Source organism: Varroa jacobsoni, unplaced genomic scaffold (assembly GCF_002532875.2).
Source record: "Varroa jacobsoni isolate VJ856 unplaced genomic scaffold, vjacob_1.0 scaffold_209, whole genome shotgun sequence".
Taxonomy (NCBI): Eukaryota; Metazoa; Arthropoda; class Arachnida; order Mesostigmata; family Varroidae; genus Varroa; species Varroa jacobsoni.
Window position 1 is genome coordinate 15,281 of NW_019213111.1, and position 27,526 is coordinate 42,806.

At 40.7% G+C, this 27,526-nt stretch overlaps 2 protein-coding genes and 2 long non-coding RNA genes across 7 annotated transcripts in view; 2 read left to right on the top strand and 2 right to left on the bottom strand.

Moving 5' to 3' along the window:
* Positions 1 to 87: 87 nt before the first annotated feature.
* Positions 88 to 6,026, bottom strand: LOC111273649 (uncharacterized). 4 transcript variants are annotated; one of them, XM_022855424.2, is made up of 6 exons: positions 5,942 to 6,026; positions 4,066 to 4,329; positions 2,663 to 2,848; positions 2,173 to 2,312; positions 1,578 to 1,707; positions 88 to 1,289 (listed from the first exon to the last, which is right to left on the bottom strand). In XM_022855424.2, the coding sequence occupies exons 3-6, from the start codon at positions 2,819 to 2,821 to the stop codon at positions 1,182 to 1,184; spliced, it is 537 nt and encodes a 178-aa protein (XP_022711159.1). In that variant the 5' UTR covers positions 2,822 to 2,848; positions 4,066 to 4,329; positions 5,942 to 6,026; the 3' UTR covers positions 88 to 1,181. The 4 variants fall into 4 exon arrangements, with proteins under 4 accessions (XP_022711159.1, XP_022711161.1, XP_022711160.1 ...); XM_022855426.2 differs by lacking the exon at positions 4,066 to 4,329 and having other exon boundaries at positions 5,942 to 6,020; XM_022855425.2 differs by lacking the exon at positions 5,942 to 6,026 and having other exon boundaries at positions 4,066 to 5,085.
* On the top strand, positions 5,379 to 27,346 carry LOC111273650 (uncharacterized). Its single transcript, XR_015316025.1, has 3 exons — positions 5,379 to 5,932; positions 6,135 to 6,220; positions 27,221 to 27,346. It is a non-coding gene; the product is annotated as an uncharacterized LOC111273650 (long non-coding RNA).
* LOC111273651 (uncharacterized) lies at positions 6,227 to 11,087 on the top strand. Its single transcript, XR_002687973.2, has 2 exons — positions 6,227 to 6,340; positions 10,303 to 11,087. It is a non-coding gene; the product is annotated as an uncharacterized LOC111273651 (long non-coding RNA).
* Positions 11,837 to 27,526, bottom strand: part of LanA (laminin subunit alpha) — a 30,760-nt gene continuing 15,070 nt past the window's right edge. The window contains exons 20-35 of the mRNA XM_022855421.2: positions 27,055 to 27,519; positions 26,457 to 26,781; positions 24,929 to 26,231; positions 23,679 to 24,029; positions 23,298 to 23,513; positions 22,577 to 22,883; positions 22,285 to 22,392; positions 21,889 to 21,990; positions 20,702 to 20,893; positions 20,208 to 20,383; positions 18,490 to 18,841; positions 18,078 to 18,286; positions 14,738 to 17,327; positions 14,030 to 14,158; positions 13,224 to 13,405; positions 11,837 to 12,657 (exon numbers count right to left, since the gene is read on the bottom strand). Of these exons, the coding sequence (XP_022711156.1) occupies positions 12,468 to 12,657; positions 13,224 to 13,405; positions 14,030 to 14,158; positions 14,738 to 17,327; positions 18,078 to 18,286; positions 18,490 to 18,841; positions 20,208 to 20,383; positions 20,702 to 20,893; positions 21,889 to 21,990; positions 22,285 to 22,392; positions 22,577 to 22,883; positions 23,298 to 23,513; positions 23,679 to 24,029; positions 24,929 to 26,231; positions 26,457 to 26,781; positions 27,055 to 27,519 (7,197 nt within the window). The 3' untranslated portion in view covers positions 11,837 to 12,467. The remainder of the gene's footprint in view (positions 12,658 to 13,223; positions 13,406 to 14,029; positions 14,159 to 14,737; positions 17,328 to 18,077; positions 18,287 to 18,489; positions 18,842 to 20,207; positions 20,384 to 20,701; positions 20,894 to 21,888; positions 21,991 to 22,284; positions 22,393 to 22,576; positions 22,884 to 23,297; positions 23,514 to 23,678; positions 24,030 to 24,928; positions 26,232 to 26,456; positions 26,782 to 27,054; positions 27,520 to 27,526) is intronic.

A 27,526-nucleotide genomic window follows, 5' to 3' on the forward strand; every position in this document is an offset into this window, starting at 1 on the left:
TCGTGAAACAAGTATCTTCTATAACCTGTAGGATTTATGAAATTAATTGCCACAATTTGTTGCTTTCCAATTAAATATAACGAAGAATATAATATGTATAAGAATTAAACTTTATTTTTTATTGTTAATTATTATATTATATATATTAAATTTCGAAACACTGTCAGAACCGTTTTCAGAAGCACTATTTTTGCTTTTTGTATGAAATCACTAATTAATTTTTCAGGATCAATATTGCAAACAAATCCAACTCAAACGAATAATTTGTTTTACCTCAAAATTTATTATCCATATTATGAAAAGTAACGGACATTATTCAGAAAGAAGGCTGCTCAGCGCACGTGCTTATCGAAAACATTTACATACGGTATACACGCAAGTAGTGTTAGTTGTTCCAAATCAGAATTAACTTGGCTAATTTGTTTGTTGCGATTAGCATTGCACCAGCATGAATCGAACGTCCTTCTCCAACTCATTAAAACGCTACAGGCTCTGGGCTGCCCGTTTGCTCCATCAACTGATGAGCACAGATGTGCATTTTTGATGCCAACCCAAAAAACCAGGATAGGTATGGCATGGAATCTTGCAGTCATTTTTGATTCACTGGATTGCGTTTACTTGGGGTACTTGAAAAATGTAATAGATACAGCGATGAAACAAAGGAAAAGGTGACAACCTCCTACTCAATGTAGGAAGTCGAATTTAATGTGTATTTAAGTCGAAGCAGTTCATGTGGCAGATCTTCTTTATATTTTGTACGAGCGAGTTCACTTTTCTTCTTGTTGTAACGCACGGATATTTGAGTACCCTAAGTGCATAATTGGCTTAGACCGGTAATTAGATCAGTAGCAATTCATATTCTTGTGCTCTGGCAGTGTTTACTATCAATATTTGCTCTGTACTCTTTGAGGAGGACACGAAGACAATCGAAAACGCTTTTACTGTGCGCTAGTGGGCGAATATTTGCTTAAAAACAAAATGATGTCTACAGTATTATTATTCACCTCGATTACTTTCTATAGTTTTCAGGTATGTTTTAGCTGTTCGCTTTGGATCGCCTTCGGTGCTTCACAATAATTTTTAGCGTTGAGGCAGCGTTTGTGTGGTAAAGGTGCCCAGGTTATGTCCATTATGGATAATAGCTCAGTACAACAAGGGTTGATACTAAGTAAATATGGTGCTTAGGAGCTGGAAGCCGCTGCGCTTCCTGCGGGAAACCTTCGTGAGGATCCAACTGAGGGCCGTCGACCACTCTGTAATACACTAGTTGATAGACCACCAGTTGATACCTGCGCGAAACAGACATCGTTGTTATTTAATCGAAACAAAAAAAAAACAAAAATGGAGTGAAGAACTAAAATATGCACTGATTTGAAGCTGAGAGTTTGAGCATATATTTAAAATGATTTCTTTGGAGCCTCCCAGTTTATATCGTTGTTCTTTCTGTACGCATAGAAAACATGAAGTAGTTATTTATGAAAAACGGCGGTTGCCAATGCGAACTTGGATACGAGAATTATCAGTAACATGTTATATATATAACATATTATTGATAATTGATCAAACCTGGGAATTACCTGGCGGTAGGCTCCCTGTGGGGGATCTTCGATTTGAAAGACTGCAGAAGCTGGGCTTTCCTGTTTGGTACCAGGTTCGTTTGATTTCATTTCCAAGCGATAGCCGTCGTGGTCTGCAACGTACTTCACCCTTCATACAAATGTAAACATGTGAAATGTTATGTACCCCAGATTATCACGTGATACTTTGATACTTATGAGAAGTTTCATTTAGCTATCAATTGCGCCACTTGCTATATGCCATACGTAACTAAAAGCATCCGGGTAGAAGTGACGCATATCTAGTACATAAACCTGATTCGGTACACAAACTTTTGGTCACGTGCGTTGTCAACCACACCTGGTTTAAATAACAACATGGTAGGAACGGGGACAAAAATATTTAAGACAACAGCATAATGTAAGTGCAAACTTGTTGTAAATATTTCATATGAGCTTCATCATGAGTATCAGTAAGTTTAGCAGTTTACAAAAGGAAGCTGTTGATAGTAGTGTACGTGACTTATCTGCCCAGAAATAAATATTAGACGGATGCAAAAGGCAATCATTCACGTTCACATGAAAAGTCATATGCGTTTAAGCAAAGTGTATTTACCTGCGAAAGATGCCGAAGGCATCTGTGTAGCCGTAGGTTCCTTGGACTGCCCCATTCGCATCTCCGCTCTCCTGCCTAAATTGATTGTTGCCATATTCGTCTTGGATATTGTAGCCGAAATCATAAGGCTGGGGTCGTTCCTGCGGATATGATATATATATCAATAGCGTTAAATAATTTGTTTTTACCTACAAACATTTTACTTTGGTCGATACGTTTCTTAAGTATAACTAATTTGTGGCATGCCCAAAAATGAATAAGGCACGCGTCGAATTGTTCTTTCGTTTTACCAACGAAAGTCATTCTAATTTACATTGTTAATGATAAGGCTGTGTGATCCGTGGGGTTGATAAGCACGCACATTGTTCTCTGCGCAGGAACATTCCCCTCGGTATACCAGATAAACATTTTTCTGCATGGAATATTTAGATATTGTTTGATTTGGATTTCGAATTCGACCTAGGCATTGCTTGACTTAGGTTCCACTTACGTTAGACGGGTTTGCTCGGGTGCTGGAAGGATTATAAAATTGCCTGGACAGACGGTTCTCGTCCTGTCTTTCCGCCTTAACTCCGAGTGGAAACACATCTTCGACATTATTTTCCTGCGCTGATACGGACCCCATGATTAAGACGCACGTAGTAGCCATCGAGGCAGCAGAAAATCGCAGGATAGCCTGAGTGAGTTAAGTACACAGATTTATTGAGGTGACTTCTAACTGCGTGATAGGCTTTCTTCTTTTAATTTGCACCTTTTTGTTCGATTCCAGATTGACTTTGCAACTCTCCTTTAGAGTATCCAAATACTTTCCACGAACGTCTAATGTTTATATGTTTGGGCTTTTCATCGGAGCCACAGAAACAGATCTATCTTGACCATTGTCCTATTCTCTACGCGAGTTTGCGTGTTTCTTTACAATGTCGCCTCGCTGCACACATGAACTCTGTACTCGGTAATTTCTGCTCGGATTAATAATGCCTTAATAGCATAACCAAATCATTGATTGAAGATGCTAAACTACGATGGCAGACGGGCTAAGTCTGACGGTGAGTTCACAGAGCTACCTGTGCAACCACAAAGATGAAGTCTTTGGTTAAAACCTGCAAGATTTGAGATAATGAATATTATTCTCTGATGGTAATTCGAGGTCACGAAAGATCTTTGAGAATAAGCCATTTAGAGTCCAGGTAACTGAACTACTCGAATATTAGGTGTCAGGCGCTAAAGCGACTCCTTGTACACGTTGTCAAAAACAAACTGAAATAACTGAAGCTCAGAAAAATTTTCTACAGTTTCTCCTCGCATCGCTACTTGTGAAGATTTTAGTCCCGCCAACTATAACAAAGCTTCCTGCCAATGTTGGGGTACATCATCGACGCCTCTATGCTCTGAGTTTTACGTCCAGTATCACCGTTAAACATTCCATTAGACGGCTGGCTGTCAGCACGAAACGAAGCCTGTCTATGTCCGGGTTCGAACCTCAGCAGGCAAATACGATACTCATTAACTATCGCTTCATCATTGACGCCTCTAGGGGCGTCACAAATAGCGCAATCGAATCGGTGTATTTTGTTGAGATCGACACTCATATCTTACCTTCATATCTTTTTGTAGGTATGCAAATTGCCAATGAGAAACACTCACACACAAACAATGGACATAAGCGAGCACACGTGTACACCACTATGGACATAGACACTATCAAACAGCCGGACTAGAAACACGACTGCGACGACGAGAAACGATGAAGAGACACAACGAAGCAACGAAAACTAAACACCGTTTGATTTACCACCACCAGCCAATGACTATGACAAACAATGGTAAATACACCTGGCCTTTTGTACTACTGCTCAAATAGATGACGGCGAGGAGGCGTCCTTTATGACTCACCTATCGCACTTCACCATTCGTACGCATAGGTCGCATTGTTTTCATGGTCCTGGCTGTGGTCGTCGTTTGCTGTTAGTTTTGTTGTTGTTGCTGTTGTTATTGCTGCTACTGCTGTTGGCTTTTTTCGTTGTCGATGGCCATCGTTGATGAGGGCGGTACCACGTGAGCCCTGGGGTGTCGATGAACATCAGTGAGACACGTGAGGTGTCAATAAGAAGAGCAGGCGACTATGCGCTGAGATCTACGCGCGTCAATGCCCCATAGCTAGAGAAAAAAACGCATTGTGACAGAATTCATTGGTGCTGCGTTAACGTTAGCAAAACAATGCTCTACTACAACGATAGATACACTTATAGGATTCTTCGGGAAGTTGCTATTGTGATTGTTGTCATCTTCGTATAGCCCGCGCCGTGTGGCTGACGATGTCTCCGTCGTCATCATAATCAATGCGATTATCACAATGCAATGACAACTCTTTAGCTCTACCGAATATGTCTATGTTTTCTTCGAAGCCCATTGCTCTTGGAAGAAGAAATTGGTTTGTCGAAGTGCTACCACGCTGGCGAAGACCGCGCCCTATGGAATACATGGCACGGACCCGTTTATAGTCGTCACCCAATTGGTGGAGTTGTGTGTCAACGTTCCGATACGATACAAACTGAAGATGTTGCCATACGCGGCATTGTTATTTGATAGTGAGCTTCTGGATGCACGGATTAGTCGAGGAACGACAACGATTCGCACATGCGGCTACGTAAAACCTCGTCTTTTGGGACCGAGAGGTGTGATAGTTATTGTTAGTACACGTAATGCGATTGTTGCAAGCGCATTCGTACACAGTGAAATCAAGTTAACGGTTTGGGCTTCTTTACAAATTCCTTTTGGCCGTTGTTGTGTGGATTAATTGAAAGTTAGATGATGTTATCACCCATGTAGTAATAAATTTACCTTATTAATATTGTAACCGTAACATTATCAAGAAAATTCTGGCAATAAGCTGTCGGGGTTCTATTACTAAAGTTGGTTGTTCTAACATTCTAAATTCTAAACAGAATTGTCATTTTTTATTTCCTTATGTAGTAATAGTATTATTTTTTAACCAAATTTGCCCTAAAATTGAAGCAGTTTTTATTCACTTAATTTAATTCTCTATTCTATCACTTATACAGTTCTGTATGCGTTGCTGGCGAACACGTATTTAATTTAATAGAGTTAATGGGTCTTATATTATTCTTAATCGATACCGATCCTACAGGTGTACGCTCTCATTAAAAATCCCGTTTTTTTTTCGAAAATCGTTAGCGGCGGAAATGCTTTGCGCATAACTTGCGTTATCTAGCCAAGCAGTGTAGAATCCCAGGTTCGCAGTTTGAAGCATAGCTTCTTTGATGGTCTGAGTTAGTTATCTATTAAAAAACGCTCCCCTTCAAAGGAGTATACGTATTTATGAAGTGTTTGCTGACAGGAGACGCAAACGACCGGAAAATCCAAAGCTGACCATGTATTAGCATCCACTCCCGTTTTGGGAGAGAGAGAGAGGGAGCACGAGGAGGAGGAGGAGGCGAAAAAGATGAAAAGCAAAAAAGCAGGAAGCCAAGTGGACGGAAAAGAAAATAGACTTATTTCTGTCGCTACGTTCGATAAATGCAATAGGCATCTGTGTTTTCCTTTCTCTCAAAAACGTCGTCTGCCAACTGACATATCTCTTCCTGTATCTAGCATTGTGGGACTCATTGGTCAATAATAGAGAAGGTCCCCATTCTCTATTCCAGCTCCGCTCTGAGATTCTCCAGGGCTACACAGTCCCATAAAGTGTGTCCTATCGAATCATGAACACCCTCATTGCAACATCTACAAACAGTATCAGGTGACTTACCCATACGAAGCTGATAGTCTTTAAAAAATCCGTGCTTGTTAAACATTTACGTCAGGCCGAACATGAATTGTCCGCGCTTTCTCAAGACTTGCCTAGCAATAACCGTTACTGCATTTGGCGAAACAGTTGTAAATACATATCTTATCCGTATTGCTATCACCTCCATGAGTGAAGTTTTTTTCCTTTTGCATAGAAGCTTCCTTCAAATGGGTACAGGGCAGTAAAGTACCACTGATACTAAGGATCTTCGGGCTCCATTACTGGGACTCTTCGCGTTGGGTAAGATCCTAGCTGATCTGTTAGTCGCATTAATGGCTTTGTTAATACCACAGGCAATATATGCCTCGCCGTTTAGTAAATCATCCAGAATCGTTCTCAGGTGTTTGATGATTGTACTTGGTAAGACTGCATGGCTATATAATTTAATGCTTCTATAACCTATTTTGTTTTGCCTGCTTAACATTACTAACTCTATTGCTTCCGGCGCTAGGTCGAGCTTATGGTCAATGACGCAATTGTCGACAATATTATAGGTACTATTAATGCCGAATTGAGGTCCGCTACTCTCTTGGCCTACTGCTACTGCCGTTATTTGCAAACGCGACTAGTTTGGTCAAGTCCAGATTGCCCTGCCGTAGGCTGTTGTCATACTCTACATTTCAAAGAAGATAACCTAACACTGAATCCCGGGTCATTCTTCTAGACCTACGCTACGCGCTGTCGCTGTGTGCTGTGAACCTCTTATATAAGTAACTCGAAATGACCCTACGCAGAATGGGGTTGACGTGTTTTGCTTCAAGTCTTTTTACTAGTACCTCCTAAGGTGTAGAATTGAACACGATGTTAATATGAAGTGCCACAAATTCCATTGTTTCTGGCTTGCTTATTGTAGCTGAGGTATTTCATGGCATACCTCCTTTGTGCAAGCGGCCGGTGCATTGAAAGACAAAAATAACTTTTCAAAAATAGAATGTCTTGAAGGCTGTATTTTTCACTCAGAATCTGTTTACCTGACCAAATCAGATTTAAAAACTCCTGCCTTTTCATCGTGTAGATCATATTCAGTTGTGTTAAGCTGTCTAAATCGATGGCAGAATTTTGGACAACGTAGCTTGTAATTATTTTTTTCAAGCATTCGTTGATTGCTTGAAAAAAAATAATTGCTTGAAATGAGCTTACCATTAATATACATACGACGTATGCTTAAGGACTGTGAGTTAAATCATAACGTTTTAGTTGATGATGTGATCATATAAAACTCGTCGTTCAAAATCCATCGACCAGACGCCATTTAAATATAAGCAAAAGCTGTGGATTTGACAAAAGTGCGCGGTCTCGTGTGAATACTTAATCGGCAGAGTTATACATTAGCAGCTAGAATATAAACGCTTCCTGTAACCAACTATAGCTGCATCTGCTGCTCAACGTAGTACTAATTTGAAATAGCTTAACCGCAATGATCTGTGAACGACACAGTTGTGTTACCGTTTATTACGGGTACTGACGTTGCTTCGTCGAGTGGAAAATTCTGAAAAAATCGTTAGCCGATTCGCTCTCAAGCAGAGTCCTACTATATTTTTTACTCTTGGGTAACAATATTGCTAATATTAATATGTAAACGTATTGCTGACCGTTTATTCTCCCGAGTTAAATACGCTGTGATTTGTCTCCGTATCTTATTTTTCTCAGAAGATCGTCTCCAGCTTAACTCTAGGATGTACCAATTTTTAGAGTACGCGACGTCGCTTTTACCACATCATTTGAAACGATATCTTGAATGATGCTAATATTTGTCTTAAAATCGAACAGCACCGTCAGGAGAAAATATTATGGGGGCTATAATACGAATAAATCCAGCCTTCTGGATTTATGTCTCTATATTTAAAGTTTTACGTCCGGTATCGCCATTAAGCATAGTTCCTCTAGGCGGCCGGCTCCTAGCACGAAACGAAGTCTGTTTTGAACGTGGACCACCAATGGATCTATGTCTAAGAAAACTTTATTGACAGAACGCAACATTTATGCTTAGTGTAATTTACAATTCTCATAATTTATAGACTCTTCGTTTAATGTTCGAAAACCTTCCAAATTCACGTAATTTCCACGAAAAATTACTTTTTGGAGAGGACTGCGTTAGATACCTCAATGGTGCGTCGAGTATCACTTTTTTCTTGTGTTCGAAATGAGCAAACGCGGCATTTGTCGGCAGCTCTCTTCTATACTTGTAACAAACATGAAATGAGACATAACCAATGCTTTGTATAGGATCTATTCTAAAATTCTCTTTTACCTCGAGCGTCGAGGAGTTCGATTCTTACCGAACTGTTTATCACCCTACGCACAGCAAAATGTTAGCGTAGATAATCGTTATTGGCCCATTTTTTGCCAATTGGTAATATTTTAATTAACAATCTCGTACGTGATGCGTTCTATCATCATATTGGCCAGCCATTGTGATAATACGCTACACACTTATACCATGCTATGCCGAGTCTTTTTTCCGAGTCGTTTTGTGTCACAAAAGACAAGAGGCTACAGATGAAGGCCTGCTTGAGATATTTAGCCGGTAGCTGTTGCTTATCGTTATGCCTTTGTTTGAGTAAAGGCAAAAATAATGGAGTAACATGCTACTTAACGTTGTATAGAACCCATCCTAAATGAAGTCGAGTCCATCAGGCCGAATTTATTTTCGTTGGTGAACCAAGTGCTTAGTTCGATTGACGTATTTCCGATGAGAATAACTGAACTGTCTGTGCGGGTTTTGTCTAACGATTGTGTTCCACTCTGAGGTACTGGGAACAGTTCGATCGGGTAGGACGATCGACCTGAAAAAGTAGATTAATTACCCATCATCACAAATATGTTTAGGATGCGTCAGTGCAGATGCACAGAGGCAAATGTGTTTTTGCACAACATGAAGACTTATGGTGTCCAATATTCGATGCTTGTAAGATTCCGTAGATAAAACATTTTTCAGTTAGCATGAAATGGAAAAATACCCGGAAAAACTTTTGCCTTTAATATTATTGTACCTATTTGGGGTGCCCTAAACGCCACTCGAGATGTTTTGATGTTAAAGATCCAGTAGAGAAGATGAAATTGACTTGAACAAACTTGTATTTACTTCGATTGACAACAGTTAGACATTGCTGACTTGAATTAATGTCATATTATCTTCAAAAGCCCTCTACTGCTTGAATGATACACAAAACTTTTTGGAAAATAGTAGCTCCAATGTGAAGACCCGTACAAAAAAGGAGGCCACTATTCGAAACCAACACAATTTGCTATCGAAGTTGTCTAAACTTACTTTTTGCATAGACCGTAAGCTTACGTTGAAACAAGTGCGATGCAAGTATTGTGGTATCTCGCAAAATAATATTACTGTTTCTGGCGACAGGTTCTCGGAAGTCTAAAGTTTGAACTGTCCTTATGTGGAAGAAATATGGATCGTCTGTAAGAGAGATAGCAATAATCTGTTGGAATATCGGTAGTCATTGATGTTACCCAGACTCGAAAAAAAAAGCAGTCGTTTTTCGTGTGACGCTGCTTGAGGCGGACTCGTTATAGCGCATAGCGTTTGAGCCGATGATTTAAACACTCAAGTTGGAAATTCTATTCGGCGATTGACTGATTCAGTTCCTTAGATATAGCAAGACTGGGTATAGTTTAAGAATTATGCAGGTCCCGCTTTTCACTCGAAATCCACTATCTCCTGATGATGTCACAGATATGCCCTTTGACAATCGAACTTATTTTATATATGAAGATTTCAGAGGCCACGGCTATTGAACCGTGCTCCTTGCGTAATCTGCCAAGTCAAAGCATACCTAGATTATCTAAGCTCTGTGAGTCATCCTATCGATTATTTTCTAACGTGTGTTCTTTACATGATGGAGCATGCCTATTGAAACAGCTGTATGTTCGTAATAGGTGAACAACGAGAATACTTCTCGATTACGTGCACAAGACAATGAAGCTTCTAACTCGGAATCGTTCACTTTTCTCGTGAAAGGTAAACGTGAATCGGCTTGCTCAGAACGATTGATCGGACGAACTCTTTTTGGACGATGATTTAATTCAGTTCTCTAACAAGCTAAAGCTAGTAGCATATTTAAGCAAATCGTGATATTTTTCGTATCTGATCACGGTTCCATCGTAAGCAAATTTTCCATAAGCCCACAAAGCGCGCATGAGCAGATCTTTCCATTAGCTGAGTTCGTATTCACCACCATTGGGAGGTCTTTCCCTCTATGCTAGTGCACAGCTAATGTTCAACAACAGCGTTGGATGCGTTTGTGGCCCTAGTCCACATCGCTACGGCCGTGTCAATAAATATAACAGCCTTAACCTATTTTCAGAAGAGTTTCCGGTGAACAGAACATGTGATGATGAAAGGTCCTATCCATCCTGGAGCACTGGTTTAACGGGCTGCTTATCGACTACGTTATTGACATGATCGATGAGGATTCGGAACGCAAATGTGCTCGTTTTGACGAATGAAACGATTCGCTGCAAGGACCGGATGCCGCTAAACAAGTTTCCCATCAGAGCCCGTCTGATTTCATTAAAGGAGTTTGTTCTAAAGGCAAAAGAAACATACAGATCTGGAGCTCATTGACAGTCACGGTCGTAGCGTTAGTGAATAGTGGAAAGGCAGAGTGTAGAACGTTTTAAAAATCTTTAAATATAGAAAACTTTAAATATAGAAAATAGAGAAAAAATTGGAACTTGCTTACAGTGACCTAATACTTTGTTGAATACGAAAAACTTCTTCTGAGTTCAGTAACAGGCGTAATTGTATATATATTTGTTGTGATAGATCGTACTTCATACTTTACCTTAACTTTTTTTTTTGTAGCTATGACGCATTTTTTATGTAAGTCCTCCGAGCTAATATGCGGTTGCTGGCTTGCCATTCCGTCGAGTATTATGCTAGTTTATCGTCGTTTCAAGCGCTGTTAAAAATAACTGTCTGAAGTGATAGACAGATAATGAGGGCGGGACGGCTTATCACCACAAATGCGTCATCCATATCATCTATTTTAGGGACGTATTATGGAATTCTACATAGTCGATTGTGACCAGGTTTTCTTATGATAAATATGCAAACTTATATAAAAAATAAAAATCTAAAAGTCTCTCATCGTTCATGGTTATAACAATTTATGTACCAAATCATCGTTTTTCGAATGTATTCTAACAGCATTATCGTAAAAACAAAATCCGGCTCAATATTTTGAGTTAAACTAAAACCATCACGCTCTTTAATGCAAGGGTGGTTAATTAACTAGCCTATGTACAAGTCAAACTTCTCCTATTTAGGTAAGAATCTTGTTTACAAACAGAGTGTTGCTGGTCTGACAACTAATTCTATTTGCAACAATAGCCCCACCAGCAGGGGGTTGCTAACATCAGCATATTCAATAGATACTTTTATTGCCCAAGCTCCAGGTGTTCCCTAATTGAAGGCTATACAACAAAAATACGGCCTTTACAGTACGGTTTAGTACTCCTTAACGTTGGTGCCTCAGGTGCTTTCATACGACGAGCGGTCGAAAAGGATTCGAAAACCCGGGACTAAAGCTAGTAGAAGCACGGAATGGGACCTTTGGCATTTCTCAATGTGTCATGATGAGCTAATGAAGACTTTCGACCGGCTACAGTTTTCCTGTTCAGAGTCGAAGCATTTTCTGCAGTTGTCGAAAGGCTTTAATATCCTTTATATCTTAAAAGGGTTGCACTAGCAGGACATATGTTAATGTGTAGAGATTTTTTGGTTTTTTTTTTTAATTTAAGAGAAACATTGGTTATTTTATAATAGAAGGAAGATCAGTCCTCTAAGGTTAGCCTGTTCTTATTCGTGTTTTGCAAAAATGAAAATACCCTTAAAAATGTGTATTTGGAACATTTTTATTTCAGCTTACGTGATGAAAAATGAAGACATTGTTCGAAATAGAGTTAAAAAAATATTATTTTCGGTTCTGAAAATTTAATAAATTGACTCATGTAATCGAACATAAGTTTGCTTTAATCTAGGACAGGCCGAGTCATGCAAATATTGCTCATTATTCTCATCTTGGTCATCGATAACCGAATTCGCTTCTTTTTTTTTTTAATTAAGCAACCATTTTCTGTTTGAAGCTATATACGCACCGCATTTGAAAATGAACTCCAGTTTGAAGTTATGATTGAACTTTGAGATCGCTAGTTCATCGCTGTTAGCATCGAGAGGTTTCGTTAACTTAGAGGATCTAGCAGAAACGGATCGCATGCTTAGAGACATCCGATTTGAATTGACATTTATATCTTTATTTGATGCTTATATAAAGTTAAGTAATTTGTACGAGATATACAAATCTAAGTACTGCAGGCATGAGGTAATTTCGAGTGGTTCTTACAGCAAAACCACTTTGTGATACAGTGAGTCATATTAACTCAATCAAAATTTTGTATTTTTTTGTGAGCATTTAGAATATATCCTGCCCATTTTTTGCTTCATATCTTAAGGAAGTCAGTATTGCGCTCAAGTCCTGTAACACGTGGAGAGTGACACTTCTCCTTTAATGTCCTTAGCAGCCTGTGCAAGATTCATTCTAGGCGGAAGGCCGCTGATTGTATTTACCGAGTCGTCATTTTCTGGCATATCGATGCGAAGATCCTTAATGCAGCCTCCGTATGAAGATGTTGTAACAAGGGACATATCGCGCACCCCCCTAAATAAAGTCAAAGCAAGCTAGAAATTGTTACGTGGTGTTGAGACGTTCTCAGATGATTGAAATCAGTCTTCAGCAAATGCAATATATGTAGCCTGTTTTGTTTCAATGACTTAGACTTGCCATCACAAAATAGTGTAGCTTCGATGCTATACAATTCAAATGCCGACGAAGCTTAATTGCTTATTGGTGCATAATGAATGGTTTGATTTTAAATTACTTTGGTTTTTATATTTGCAGTACTCCCGTTAAACTTTGCTTCGGCCGCGTATTCTGGGTTCGAAACGGCCAAACGATTGCCTCAGTCAAAGTCGTTCTAAGTATCACTGTCATTTTCTATTATATGCTTTATGCAATCAGATTATAGTGTTATCTGTTAAATTGACTTATAGTTTACTATGGTATAATATAGTTTACTTATACATAAAGATCATCCATACTTTGTTCTAAAGTATCAAAAATAGTTCATGCATGATGAAGCTTTTTATATCACAAACAATTATTTTAGTTATTATTGAGAACTGCCGCAATGTCATTAAAGTGACTCAGAAATTTCGCATACGTACTTCGGTAGACCTCCTATGTAAATTGGTCCATTGGTCAGTACGTTCGGAAGAGTTGACCAATCACTTATAGGAAGAGCATTATAGGCTTGGTCGTCGACGCTTACCCCGATGACCAGACCCTGTAGCGATATGGTGATCCGGTGCCAGTCACCGTCACAAATGCTCTGCCCGACAAAATTGACCTGAAATGATTTATACAAGGAGTTTATTTTGGGGGTTATCATATGTCAAATTAATGCGCCGGAAAAACGACCTAAATGATCTGACTAATTTTTAGAGATTGATATTTTGTTTTCACAGTCTTTGCGCGTTGGATTTAGTTATCTAGTTAATTTTATAGGTTCAGCTTATTATTCAATAGATATGTTAATAAATATCATATTTTGTTATGGCCATCCATGAATGGTTGTGTTCATTCCTAGGCAGCAAAGTTACAACCTTTATCTTGAACGTTCCACCTCCTTAGATTCGAACTTATAAGTTACGATTTAGCCGTTAGATATTTTGCGATATTCCCGTTGCTGTTACTAGAATTTTAGAACACATATAGAGGTAAAAGTCTACATAGAAATATGCTGCAGTTATTGTTTGCAGCAATTATAGTTTGCTCTAAAGCCACTCCATTTCGAGTAGTCGAAAATCTTCAAGGGTGGCCATTAATAGCTTAGCACAACCCAACTCTTTATAAGGGCACGTGCCTTTGTACAGCGATGTTAAATTTCAATAAAAAAAGGACAACAAAACCAGAAGCAATTAATAATAAAGTTAGTACACTGAAATTAATATTAAGCTAAAGTTAGCATCACCTTATTTATTTTTCCCTCGTGCTTCGTCTGAAGAAGAACCGTGCCATTCACCAAAAACAACGCGAGATGATTGTCTTCTTTCGTATGTGCCGAGAAAAATAAAATGCTGGAATGACGTCGCGACTTAATCTGAAAACGAATGAGACGAGATTATGACATGAAGCCAAAATGATAACGAAAATATATGCGACTGTAGGCAATAAAAGCACTAATCAAGTATTTCCCCACTGTTGGAGCCAAGCAAACCCTCATATACTTGGTACCAAAAAATAAGTGGCGAAATTAGACTGGCCGATATCAGTTTATCGTTTTTCTTTGCGGGCGTGCAAGCATGTGCATGCACCGTTTTGTACATTTTTGTGAGCGTGCAGTGCGTACAGACTTGTACGTTGAAAATATATAAGTGGGTTTAGGTTGAAAATATGTGAGCAAAAATATGCGTTACAGGAACGTTCGGTTCTTCTAAAGATCCAAATTGTTAAATTTAGAAACATTAACAAAATTTTAGGGTCACTAAATTGAAGTCGATAGCTACTTTAGAATTTTCAACTCTTTATGTTGCCACAAATAGTGCCACATGCCTCCATAGAGTGATTACTATGTTAATTCACAACGACCGTTATAGTTAATATGACTAATATGATCAAACAAACATAGACTCGATCAATCGACTAGTATGCTAACGGTGTTTTTCTACACACTACTTACAGTCATTGAAATTCGTGATGAACCTGATATGATTTGTTCATTCAGCGATAGCCAGGACCGCTTGCCCTTCCGATAGCCGAAGTAAGCTCCATCTTCGACGTACTGGCTTGGTAAGCACGGCAGTACTCGGTTTAAGGATTCAGCGAACACGACTCGTTCACCGTTGACGATCACGTTTTTGATACATCCGGGAAATGATGTAAACGCATTGCGATCGAGAGGGAATTTCCTCGAAAATAGTGTCACGTGCTCTTCACGCATACCTCCCACAAACAGAGTATTAACCTCATCTAGATGTTCCGATTTCTCCTTGTCCTGCACATCGGCGCTTCGTTGGTCGTCGATAATTAGCGCGGCATTCCATCGTCGTCGTTCCAGTTTCAGCTTGTGGTATTTGCCATCGTTATACAAGCGGTTGGGAATTTCCGCTACCACAGCTCCCGTGCGCAAATCGAAAGCAGCCTTAATCGTTCCGTTGGTCAGATAAATGAGAACGTAGTCGAAGTGTCCACGAGGTGTGGCGGTCGAGGCAAGGAACAGCGTCCCATCTGAGAAGTATTGGCCCACGCGGAACTCCAGATCGACAACCGTTTCATTACGAATCTTACCCCTGCTATCGACTGGACTTTCGCCTCGTGTGTGCGGCAGAGCTCCGTACCGATACGCTGCCTCACTGTTATTAAAAAGATGATCGTAGGGTAGACTTGGTCCATATTTGAGTTTACATTGGAAATCCTGATCTTTCTTGTCGTCATCTCCAGTCTCACGAAGTTCATCGAAAGTCACCGCATTACAGGACGATAGCGTAACCCCGAAACGTTGGCCATCGTCGAAGTTCACGACGTGATCATCAATAGTGAAATCAGCAATGCAGCCACTAAACTGCGCTTGCACGTACTTACTTCCTAGATGAACTTTTGCCGCTACCTCATCGCTGAGTCCACCAAAAAAGAAAGGAGCATTGACCTTCCATTCGGCTCTAGACCAAACCTGCGTACTTGGTGCCTGGTCGTCAATCACCGCATTCACTCTGTTAGGCTTCAATTGTATGACGGCATAATGCCAACGTCCATCGGCCAGATTGAGCATTAAACCAGAAACGAATGCGCCTCCAGGCTTCGTGAAAATGACGAGACTTCCGTCGGACAAAGCAATTGTAAGAGATGTGTCAATTGGGTCACCTTGTCTACCAAAGAATATGAGACCATTCTTTTCTTTGGTTTTGAAACGGAACGAAATGGTCGCCGTACTAAACACGTCGTCGAATCGATTCAACCTCAGATATTTGTGCTGGTCTCCGGTATCGGCGCCAAGAGAAAGTTTCCTTACAACTTTTTGACGGCATCCTTCCGTTGTGCCGAGTGAGCTAATGTATTCGGAGAGACTGACTGATTGATGGGAGATCTCAAGTCCTGTAATGCAACCCTCGTACGAAGTCGTTACTACGCCCTCGTAAATCGGCTGTTCACTAAGGGGCATTCCACCAATATAGAAGATACGACTAATATTGTCGAGAATCTTCATTTCCCTCCGTTCGTTGGCCTTCTGGGAGATGGTGTAGTGGTTAGTAGCTGAAGTTCCAGCAGCGTCCACTTGCATTCTGATAATTTCTCTATTCACAATAAGGCTTATCTTCGTTTCGTTACCAGTGTTGACTATCTGGTTGACTGAGAAGTTACCTTTTGTATAGTCACCAAGCTCAAATACCAGCTCGGGTCGGCCGTTCCTAATTTGAAGGACGACATACCGCTGTAGCGCCTGGTTGTGATGCATAAATAGAAGACCTTCAGGAGTATGAGTCTTAATCACAATCTTAATGTCCATTTCGTTGGTGAATCTGTGTAAATAGGTCTTGTTCAGCATCAGGTAGCCGTTATGAAAATGTCTGAACGCCTGATCCACAGGGGTCTGCAGAGAGCGGAAACTATTTTTTGTTGGTTGAGGTATGGAGCCGTTCGGCTTATAGCCTGTTCGCTTGCGATACTCCCATTGTCCTATGCGGACATTATTTATGACGACGTTGCTAATTTGGCCACGAAAGCCTACTGTGCCGACTTCTCCAGGTGCTTGACCTATGTAAATAGGGTCGCTAGGCTCGATAGCCAGAACAAAACTGCTCCCTGTGATCTTACTGGTTTCTGTGAACTGCTCATCGTCGGCGCCGTCGTGAACGCTGATTTCAATCTTGGTCCCGGTTCGTTCAATTTTTATCATGTGAACTTTGTAGGGGATAAGGGGTCGCTGATTTTTGAATTTTTGCACTTTGCTATTATCTAGAGCTATGTCAACGCAAACTTGGTAGTTCTCCAGTTTGACGAGAATGTACTCTCCAATTTTATTTTCGCTGACTCGATTGGTCGCCGCGTCGGCTTGACGTTTACGTCGAACTCCGTTCCCGACGTCAGGACCAATGTATAGAAGTGCGCCGTCAGGTGCCGACGTATTCACGAACATGCTAATATCCATCCATGCCTTGATATCATGAAGTGCGCTCGGCTTAATATACTTGATCCTAGTGTCAGGTCTCCCGCTTAATTCTACACCAATGGGAATGCTATCGGCTATTCCGCGGGTCACTAAGATCTTTTCCCTGAAACCAATAAGTTTTTGTAAAATTGTAATGATTTAGCATTATTCCTCTTGTGTATGAAACTAACGTAATCTGACCTTGCGTGAGGAAAGACCTGTAGAGAGGTTTGTGTTTTGGTCTAGGTATATCCGATTTTACATGTAGTTTGACAACGAATAACTTGGAACTTTTGTAATGACTTTTTCCTATTTTCTCGAGAATTTCGAAATGGCACTTTTAGGGGACGGGAGAACGACACTACTCCCCATTTCGGTTGCATTTCGCTTGCGGTCTCAATGTAGCTCTAATCTACGTGAAGGGGAGTCGATAAGGGTTTCTTAAACATTATTCTAACTGTCAGCGTAGAAGCACAATTTTCTTGTTTGTATATGTATTAGCTCTTGATATCTGCTAGTAAACATAAATTTGCAAATTTTTTTGTATGCAAAAAATATTTCCTAGAAAAAGATGTGTACATCTTATTCTAGGAAATATTTTTAAACATGGTGCAAGATATGAACAGATGTCATTTTTAGGATATGGATGATGTTTCTTAGTGTAAAAAGTGGGCAACAATGCACTGAAAAAAAGACAGAAAAAAAACAGAAAATAGATTACATGTTTTTGGGTTTTTATATAGGTAAAAAAAAACCTGATGAATTCGTGTTTACCTTAAAACGCGGGTTATGTTTTCGAAAAAATCGTATGAAATGCCTAAACGAATGAAGTGTGATGATACATAGGAACTCTGTGATCTTCATTGGCACTCACCTGAGTTTAACAAGATTTGCCGAGATCTTCGAATGGGTGCGATTGAAGCTATTGATTTGAGCCTCAATGTTGTTAAGCTTTCTAGCGAGATCGTCGTTCTTTAGTAGTCCCTCAGTCTCGGCGAGGTATCGGTCAGCATCCTTGATCGCCTTCAGAGCGCTAACGAGTGAACCTGCTTCGCCAGTTCCATTCTTGAGAAGATCATTGAACTAACAAAACATGTGATAATAAGCACGCATTACTTAGTCCGTATCTAATCCAAGATGTAGCTCGACATTCAAATTAGTGAACGTGTTTATATACAAATCCAAAGGCAGTCGCCTGATCATGGAAACGTCAATATTCTGCGCGTACATATAGTACACTCGGTAATTAGCTACAGGTGGCCGTGAAACATACAAAAGAAACACACCTTTTGTGTTGTGTTGAAAGCTTGCGTTGCCTTACGAGTGATTTCAGGAAGTTCTTTGAAGTCCGGCGTAGCTGGAGTATCGAGAGTACCGTTAAAGGTTCGGAGCATATCCTGCCGCTCTCGGTGGATGAGTTCGGCATCAGTCAGTTTAGCAAAGGCGTTTCGCAAACTTTTTCTTAGATCTTCGATGTCGCTTATCCCTTTGTCCGCATCCATTTTTACGTTCTTACTAACATTCAATGCTCCAGTGGCGCTCTTCTCTATGTCCTGAGTTTGCAGCTTATCGAGACCTTCACCACCCATTTGCAGTGCTTTCTCGCTATTAACAACAGTTTCAGACATATCCTTGAACCTGTAAGCCACATATAACTAACGGGTATAATATATCTACGTAGATTCTTTCGTACGTCGGTTTATTGCAGGATTCATACGTAAGATAGAATAATTTCAATGTCAACATCAGTGAATAATCCGTACTAAGTTTTTCAGTTTACCTAGTTCAGACTATATGTAAACGGTTTGTGTCGAAAGAGTTCCAACAAGCCCTTTTTCACGTCATACGTACAGTATAGAAAGCTACGAGTTGCTCTAAAATAAGTGTATACCACTCATAATATTCTCACTGTGTTACCTCAATCGGGACGCAATTACGTGTTCTCTGACTGTTTTACGTGACGCTAAACTCGTCTAATAAATTATTCATTTGGCACTCTGTGGAGCCTTCCTCCGTCGTAGTCGATATGGACCTACTAACTGCATTTTTGAAAGCGATAAACCTTTTCTGTGAGCGTCTGGTTCCTGTACTAAATCGCTTATTGTTCAGGCCGCGCTGCACAGATATAGAACACGGTCTAAACAATAAACCGGGCGTAAAAAGTGCGTTCAAAATATTTCTGCAGCTCGAAAATTTCATGGGACTAAATATTGTTATACAGCGAGATCTCCAAGCATGAACCTTGACGTTACCACGTTTTTGTCAAGTTAATCAGGCTGAGTCGAGTGAAATATTTGCGGTCGTTATTTCATTGAAGCGTTCGCTTCAGAGTCACCAAATGACAAATAAGTTCTACATGACAAGATTTATTCAGGATTTAACTATACTTTCTTATGCTGAATGCTACCCTACAAAAATCGTTTTATTGTTCCCAGTATTGCTCTTTTGCGGAAAACACTTTTTACTGCGCAAAAATGATACACAAAATGTCAAGCTATTGGCACTAACGCTAAGCGTATTTGAGACTTTTTTTTTCATTGCCTTTGAGATCTTTGTTAATGCGTAAAGGCAGTTCGAGATAGTTACACGACTAACGCTGATCAGTGCACAGATTTTCCGGGGTGATGGGGCTCCGGGGTTCCGGGGGTTTGGAACGCATTTCGACCTGCTCCTTGCGGCCGTTTAAGCGTAATTTACGATTCAAATAAAAAATATTCACAGCCAAACAGCTAAACCCAGTTCTGACGAAAACTGTCAAATACATCTTAACCTTCAATTTACGTATTGCATTATAGAATATTCATGATGGAAACGGCGGGTAAACTGTCAAGAAGTCGACTCTATCGAACATGCAGGTTTAGGCTCACAGGAACTAGCTACCTTTTAGCGTATTAAGCAATTCGTGAAGCATAAAATTGTTCGCTAATCCAGAATAAAGAATAAACCAGTACCTCTACTCATCATCCTCTCCTCCAAAATGAAGCAACGATATGACGCCTTATACCTGTTAGCTGCTTCAAGATATCGAGCAGAGTTATCCATCCCAGTATGGAACGTGTGACGTGCTTGCTCAACCGCCTTCCGAAGTTCTTGTTCATGCCGTATCGCTTCGTCCACCTGCATTGCGAGCGGTGGCTTAAGTACCATCAGTTTCTCCTGAGCAACCCGAAGCTCGTTTTGCTACATAAGAAAAAGTCATGAAAGGAGACAAAAGTGCATATTACATCCTTGTAATCAATGCCTACATTCTTATCCAAGTGGTTTTGCCACGATCGATTATGATGTCGAGTTGTTTCGCGATTGAGACAAACTATACCAATGATACGTAGACCTTTTTCTGGGTTGAAAACAGTTACCCCGCATAGTCTACCTGCTACATTCAGATATGTCTGTGTATCATATAATACCTAACCAGTGCCGTCTTAGATTAACACCATTGTACACTACATGATCTATGAGTATAAGATTATGCGTGGATACGTGTGATATACTTCTTACCTTACCGGGAAGTTGTTTAGCCAGGTCAATTAGATCTGGTTGAATTGTTTGGGTAATTCCTTCGATGGCTTTATTGGCCTCCTTTGTAGCGTCCTCGAATTTTTTTAGCGTGTCTGCTGTAGTGTTACGCCTAACTTGCGTGTCTTCAATTAAGCTTTTGATCTTGTTCTCCTCCTTTAGAGTACTGATGATCTAAACGCGATCGGACGCACATATACAAAGGTACGTGCAAAAACATAACCGTTATTATAGCTGCAGCCATGTAGATATGCTTCTCACTGATACGTTATACGCTACACAAATGTATTTCAAATGTACTCTTTTCTCCTTGTGTCGTCGAATCCACACTATTAAATCTTTGTCACGAAAAGACAATCCGATTGGAAGAAGTTTCCACCTGTTAATAGAAACAGCCGATCAGACTCTGGTTGTTCCCCGCTTAGCTCAGGCTAAGGAACTTGATGTCAATTAATAGTATGCTTAATCGAAAGCTCTTATGGTGATCGATCGCGTGTATACTATATCATTATTATGTAAGTGCGTGTAAGCGTTATTCCTATTATCGAACGTAAACCGCTACTTGCACCAGTGTTGATGCAAGACGTCTAACGTCTAATTTACTTCTGTAACTCACTGACTTGACCCAATCCAAATCTCATGCACAATCAACCTCATCAGACATCTTCACCAACCACAAAGCACGCAAAGAACACTCGAATTTGTTTTGCAGCAAAATATGATGCACTGGCCGTCGTGGCCTGACTTTTTTCTGGTGCTTGCCTTCTTATTTTGATGAGTTATAAAGATGTAGCAATTCTCACGTTTGTGGCACGCAGACGAGAGATTACATTGTAGTCAATTAAAGTTGACGATACCGTTTTCATGGCTTTTATGGGTTTGGTTAGTTGAACCGGTGGGACAATAGTGTATGGCCACTGTAATACTAGCACCAATGGTAACGTATTCAAGCATTCCTGGAGTCCTTTGTGGTAAGAATCGAATTTTCCGTCTGACCTTTTCCCTCGAGAAAGAAGTAGCAGTACACGGTCTGTCATCGCCTTTAATACTGATAGCCCGCCCTTACCCAAAACACATGACTAATTAACCCACTAGAACGCTTATGAAGACCTCGACAAAGTTTCGACAGGTATTACAGCATGTCTACGTTGCATGTAGAGCATAATTACCTTTTTAACTTCACTAACATCGTGATCAGCGCGTTTGGAAATATCGAGAATTTTCGAATGGACTTCCCGCATTTCGGCCATTGACGCACTTATTGATTTAACCTGTAGGAGATTGGCAGGTCACTGATAAATTGCACAAGCTATACTTTTGCGGTTGTTGAAAATCCTTGTCTCTGTTTTATGGATGCGATCTAGCGTTTTATGAAGACATCATTAAGAACAGGGCAAGCGTGTAAAATATATTGTAATAGAATATTACTCGAACACACTATGCATTAGAGCAAATCGTTCCTGTATCTCTATTGTAGCTATAGACTATTGGATAATGAAGAATGAATGGTGTTATAGGATGTTTATTGAAACTAGTTGATGGTCCGTTTTAAATGAATTGAATACCTTATCGATTTGTTCAATATACGGCCGTAGATCATAATCTTCCAGCTCCTGGGGAAGCGTATTGGCAACTGTGGCCTCTGTGTTAGAGTCTAGTCTTAATGTCTGCATCTGAAGTCAAAGCGAAGAATTAGCAGACGGATACATTAATGCGATCTGCTGCATACAATCAATAAGACCAAATTTTGCGTGTTATTTGACAGTTTGTTAGCGCCTTTTTACCTTTAAATGCATCAATGGCCTTTGTGCGATAGAACACAATGAAAAAACGACTTCATTGTTTCGACAACCATACCCGTCTAGCAATATCCTCGGCTTCATTTTTGTATATAGCAGCTTGGCTCTCCCTAATTGGAATGTCATTGGCGATCCGATTTTCTAGAAGTTGCTTGTACTCGTTCATGCGTCTAGTCATTTCCTTTATGCGATCATGCAGTGCTTGAAGTTCATCTGCTGTCCTAGTTTCAGGCTGTAGATCGTTGTATATATCTTGCCAGTCCTTGTAGAGTCTATCAAGACGGTTGGACATGTCTCGTAGGCTATCCTCGCGCTCAGCCAGCTCTTGCTCTGTTTTTGAAAGCTGTGAGCCAGCCGTCACGTTTCTGTAGTTCAAATAAAGGACGTTGCATAGAGTCGGTTCAATGTATTTTTTATTCATCAATGACTTAAATCACTGCCAGACTTTAGTGTTCATGATCATGTGGTCAGGCCGTGATTATATGCTCTTTAAGCATGATTTTCGTAAGAAAAACTGAACAAATGTTGCATTTAGGGTTTGTTTAGACTTCTCTGGTTGACATTGGGTATGGTGTGCTTACTTACACAATTAATCAGAGTCCACATGTTGATTAAGGAGAAATAGACTAGCCAACAAGTAGTGATAGCCAACTATCACTTGAGCGTTTCTGAAAATGTTCTATAGAGATGCACTGAACTAATCTGATTCGCAGTCGGTTATATATTATGTTAGATATAGACGGATAGTCTGTGTGCCAAACTCTTTGTACTATACTAACCTAATGTGATTCATCTCGTTTCGGGACATTAATAGCTCGTTAGTGAAATGAACGAACGCTCGGTTATTCAGTAGTGCCGAGTTGATGTCGTCGGTCTCAGCTTCAAGGACATACATCAGTGAAAACAATTCTTCCGTGCTATCCAGAAGCTGATGATGGCACACGTCGCATACTAAACACCCTTCGTTTTCGACGAATTTTTGCCGGTCCGGGCACCTGATTGTAGACATTTAGAAGATTTACTTTAAATCGATAGTGTGTATATATATATATATATATATATATATATAATGCAAAAAAAGTTCACATCAGTAGTAGTCACACTGATAGATGAGCAGTAAATTCAGTCAGGTAAGTATGCAACTTACTTAAGTTACATACTTATCGCATCGTTTGCCGGTGACCCCAGGTAGACAAACACAATCGCCGGTGTGGGTGTCACAGCTCATTCCTTTAGCGTGAGAGATATCGCAGTTACATGGCTGGCATCCATTCTCCGTTAGATTCCAGTAACCCTTAGCGCACTGATCGCATTGATTTCCACTGACACCGGGTTTACAATTGCACTTGCCGTCTTCCAAGTTGCAATTGGTTGAATTGGCGCCACGTCCACAATTACAGGGCAAACAGCCCTGGCCATCAGCAATGCCCCAATGGTCGCGAGCGCATTGGTCACAATATGGACCGACAACGTTCTGCTTGCAAATGCATTTGCCCGTACTTGCGTCACATCTATTTGAAAGAAAGAGCGAAGCATCACAAAACTGAAATGGGTCGAAAGACAATCTATTGTACAGATAGTTTTCCCGAAAAAGAATGACCCTTTAACTACGTAAGTTTGTGTACGATTACGAGAAAAAATATATCTCTCGGAGTGTACTTCCTGGCCAGTTCTTCAATTTAGCTTTGCGCATACAAAAAAGTAATATTTCTCTCATAGATAGACCCAAAAATCAAAACAGGTTAATGGGTATTTGAAAAAACTTGAATATAAATAAACATCAATTGTTTAGATTTATCGAAAACAAAGTATTGTCGGCCTAAGCACCCCTACTCGGTTTATGATTTTGTTCTGGTCGGTGGTACGAATCAACTACAGAATGCAATCAGCGGCATAAGTTTTTCAGCTATGAATTGTTCAGATGCGGACAAAAACTCATTTTCTCAACTGTTTTTCAAAACTATATATATAATTCTTTCTTAATGAACGTCATATTTTCATTTGAAACTCGTGCATATGCGTCGAACTCGTGCAAATTTTTGTAAAAAAAAAAAAGAAAAACGAAGTTGTATTCTGGATCCTGTTTTTGGTATGTGTGTTAATGGCGGCACTAATGACTGACTATCCATTTGAAGTCTGAAAATTACTACTTAGTACATGAAAAGTACAAAAAAAAAATATTAAGAAAGAGCATCATGGAAAAATAGACGGTGCTAATTTTCGACGGTCAGCCAACACCTGGACCGCCAAAAATCACTTATTTCTTATTCGTAGACAGATATCATTAATTAAATTATGCGATTTTCGTATTAAACTAAATTACTTATCAGGTAGCCACGCTGAAGCGCATAGATTGGCATCTATTTCCCTTGTGAGATAGATACTATAGAAAATTTAAATGATCACTAACTTTTCGGCGCCGCGCCGGTCACATCCACAGTCTGCACAGTCTTTCCTATCAACTGCATCGCCCCAATACCATGCCTCGCAGATCTCGCAGTTTTTTCCAGCCGCGTTATTTTTACAATTCAGACAGGTGCCATTGACTTTGTCGCAGTTTTCCTCAACCGACAGATCTGCGTTACCATTGCACTCACACCGTCGACATTTTTCGTTCGGCTTGGTGGGGTCGCCCCAATATCCCGTGTCGCAAAGATCGCAACGATTTCCTGAATAACCATCGGGACATACACAGTGGATAGTTCCTGGATCCCCAGAAAGCTCGCAGGATATCGCGAAATTGTTTTCAGGAGTTGCCACAGGACAGGGACAGGTACGGCAGTCGTATGGTTTAGGATGCCTTGGGTCCCTATAAAAGCCGGCCTTACAGTTTTCGCAGTGGTCGCCCTCCGTATTGTGCTCACAATTGAGACACCTACCCGTGTCAGGATCACACTCTTGGGTGTGATCATGGCAGTTACATGGCTTACACTGGGTACCTGAGCGGAAATAGCCACTTGCGCATTGCTCACACGATAGGCCAGCGTAGCCCGAAGGACACTGGCATTCCTCGACGGCGTAAACGCGGTCTTCAACTTCGTCGATGTCATCAGCACTCTCGGCATCGTCCATCGTCACCGAGATGGCGACATTATCGATGTCCTTGAAGTAGGCTACTCGTACAAGTATCGCCTTTACATAGGTGAGCTGCTGCATAAACTGAGCGCGGTCAATCGTACGGAACTTACCCATCTCCGTAACAAACGAACTTTCCTTCAGAACAACACTATAATGTATTTGATTGGATAGCAGTGTGTTCTCTGAATCAATCACATGAATAAATGTCTCATCAGCTCCCACTAGAAGAACATCGGGTTGTTGTTCTGCGATTTCCTCGTCACCTTGAAGCTGTGTGGAGATCGTGACGGTAAGTTTGCCACCATACGATGTCAACCGGTTGAAAAGGAATGATTCGGGTGCTTGGATGTAAACAACCTCTCCCTCTTGGGGTGGGTCGTCAGAAAGTTGAGTAATTACAACGGCGCTTTGGTCCGTACTGGCCTCCAGTTCCTCTTCGCTTCCTGGAATCACTTCCAAGCTTTCCATGTGAACGGTTACCCGGTACCAGCCGTCGTGATCCGTAATATTTATTCTTCGTAACGGTGCGGAGTCACATGTGCTAGTCTTACTTGAGCAGAAGCATTTCGTACAACCGACGGGATTCGCTTCGTCCAAAAAGTAGTAACCCGACAAACAAGTGTCGCAAAAACGTCCTTGAAAATAAATTAGGACCATATTTTATGCGTTTGTTTAATTTACCACATCCGTACATATCACATGACATCGACGAGCATCGTGCTTAGCTGATTTTGCATTGACAAAGCTTTTCGAGTACAATAAGGCAAGAAATATCTATAGGGTGTAGGCTCGTAAAATTCATGAACGAATAAGTGCATACGATCAAGAATCTACACGCAGATTTTCACCTGCTCACTTACCTCCGACTTTCTCCTTGCACTTACATTCCGCGGTATCCTTGTCGCAAGCACCTTTCCGAACTCCGCCTTGGTAACAGTTACAGAATTTGCAATGGGGATAGCCATAGTAGCCATCCTGGCAGTGGTCACATTTACGTCCATTAATATTCGCACGGCAATCACAATCTCCCGTGACTAGATCACACTGTAGGTTGCCACGCTTGACTCCCGAGACCGAACATCCACAAAAGGCACAACCCTGTGGGCTATAATCGAAATAAAGCGGCTTGCATCGGTCACAGTTATCACCCACAACGTGGGGTGGGCAACTGCATTCGCCTGTCACCTAGTCAGAGTAGTTGATGAGCGTTAATAGGAAAGACGGTGACCTATAACCTATTTCATTAGATAAGGACGCGTAACAACACGATCCTTCTTATTGATGACGATATAGGAAGCGGAATTATACAATAAAACGCTTCATTCGGCACTTAAAACATATGACACGGTTAACGTGTGTGGTAATATGTAAATGGTAAACGTAATAATGTGCATCTATGGTCAGGCTAGCAGGCCACCAGAAGTGAAATAACTCGCAAATAGCGATCCGTTTACGTACCTTGTTGCAAACGGCGTTTGGTGGACATTGGCACTTTTTGCAGTTAGGAAATCCATAATATCCGGCTTTACATTCAGTGCATTGGCGGCCAATTACGTTAGGCTTACACGAACATTGCCCACCGTACGCTTTGCAACTAAAACCATTCGAACCCTCTGTGTTACAGCGGCATCGAAGTGCGCCGTTGTTAAATGACGTTGTCAAACGGAAAAGGCCATCCTTGCAATAATCAGACATGTTCTCAGGATCAACATGGTACGAGGGATCGGTAATGCAGCGGTCGAGGAACTTCCGGGACTGATCGTAAGGAAGTGGACGAAGATCTTTGCTGGATAAGGACGTTGATGTCACCACGTAGTCAAGCCATGTTTTACCGTATGGTCCGAGCGATGCTTCGTCGTAGTCCTTGTTGAGATGCTTGGCCAATAGCATATCATCGTCTTCGCGACGAACAGGTAGTTTTATCTATACC

Bases quoted from the DNA above. Each gene is read 5' to 3' on its own strand.
- LOC111273649 (XM_022855423.2), bottom strand. The intron at 1,708-2,172 runs GTAAATACACTT...ATTTGTATGAAG, and splicing joins GCCTTCGGCATCTTTCGCAG to GGTGAAGTACGTTGCAGACC. The intron at 1,290-1,577 runs GTAATTCCCAGG...TGTTTCGCGCAG, and splicing joins CACAGGGAGCCTACCGCCAG to GTATCAACTGGTGGTCTATC.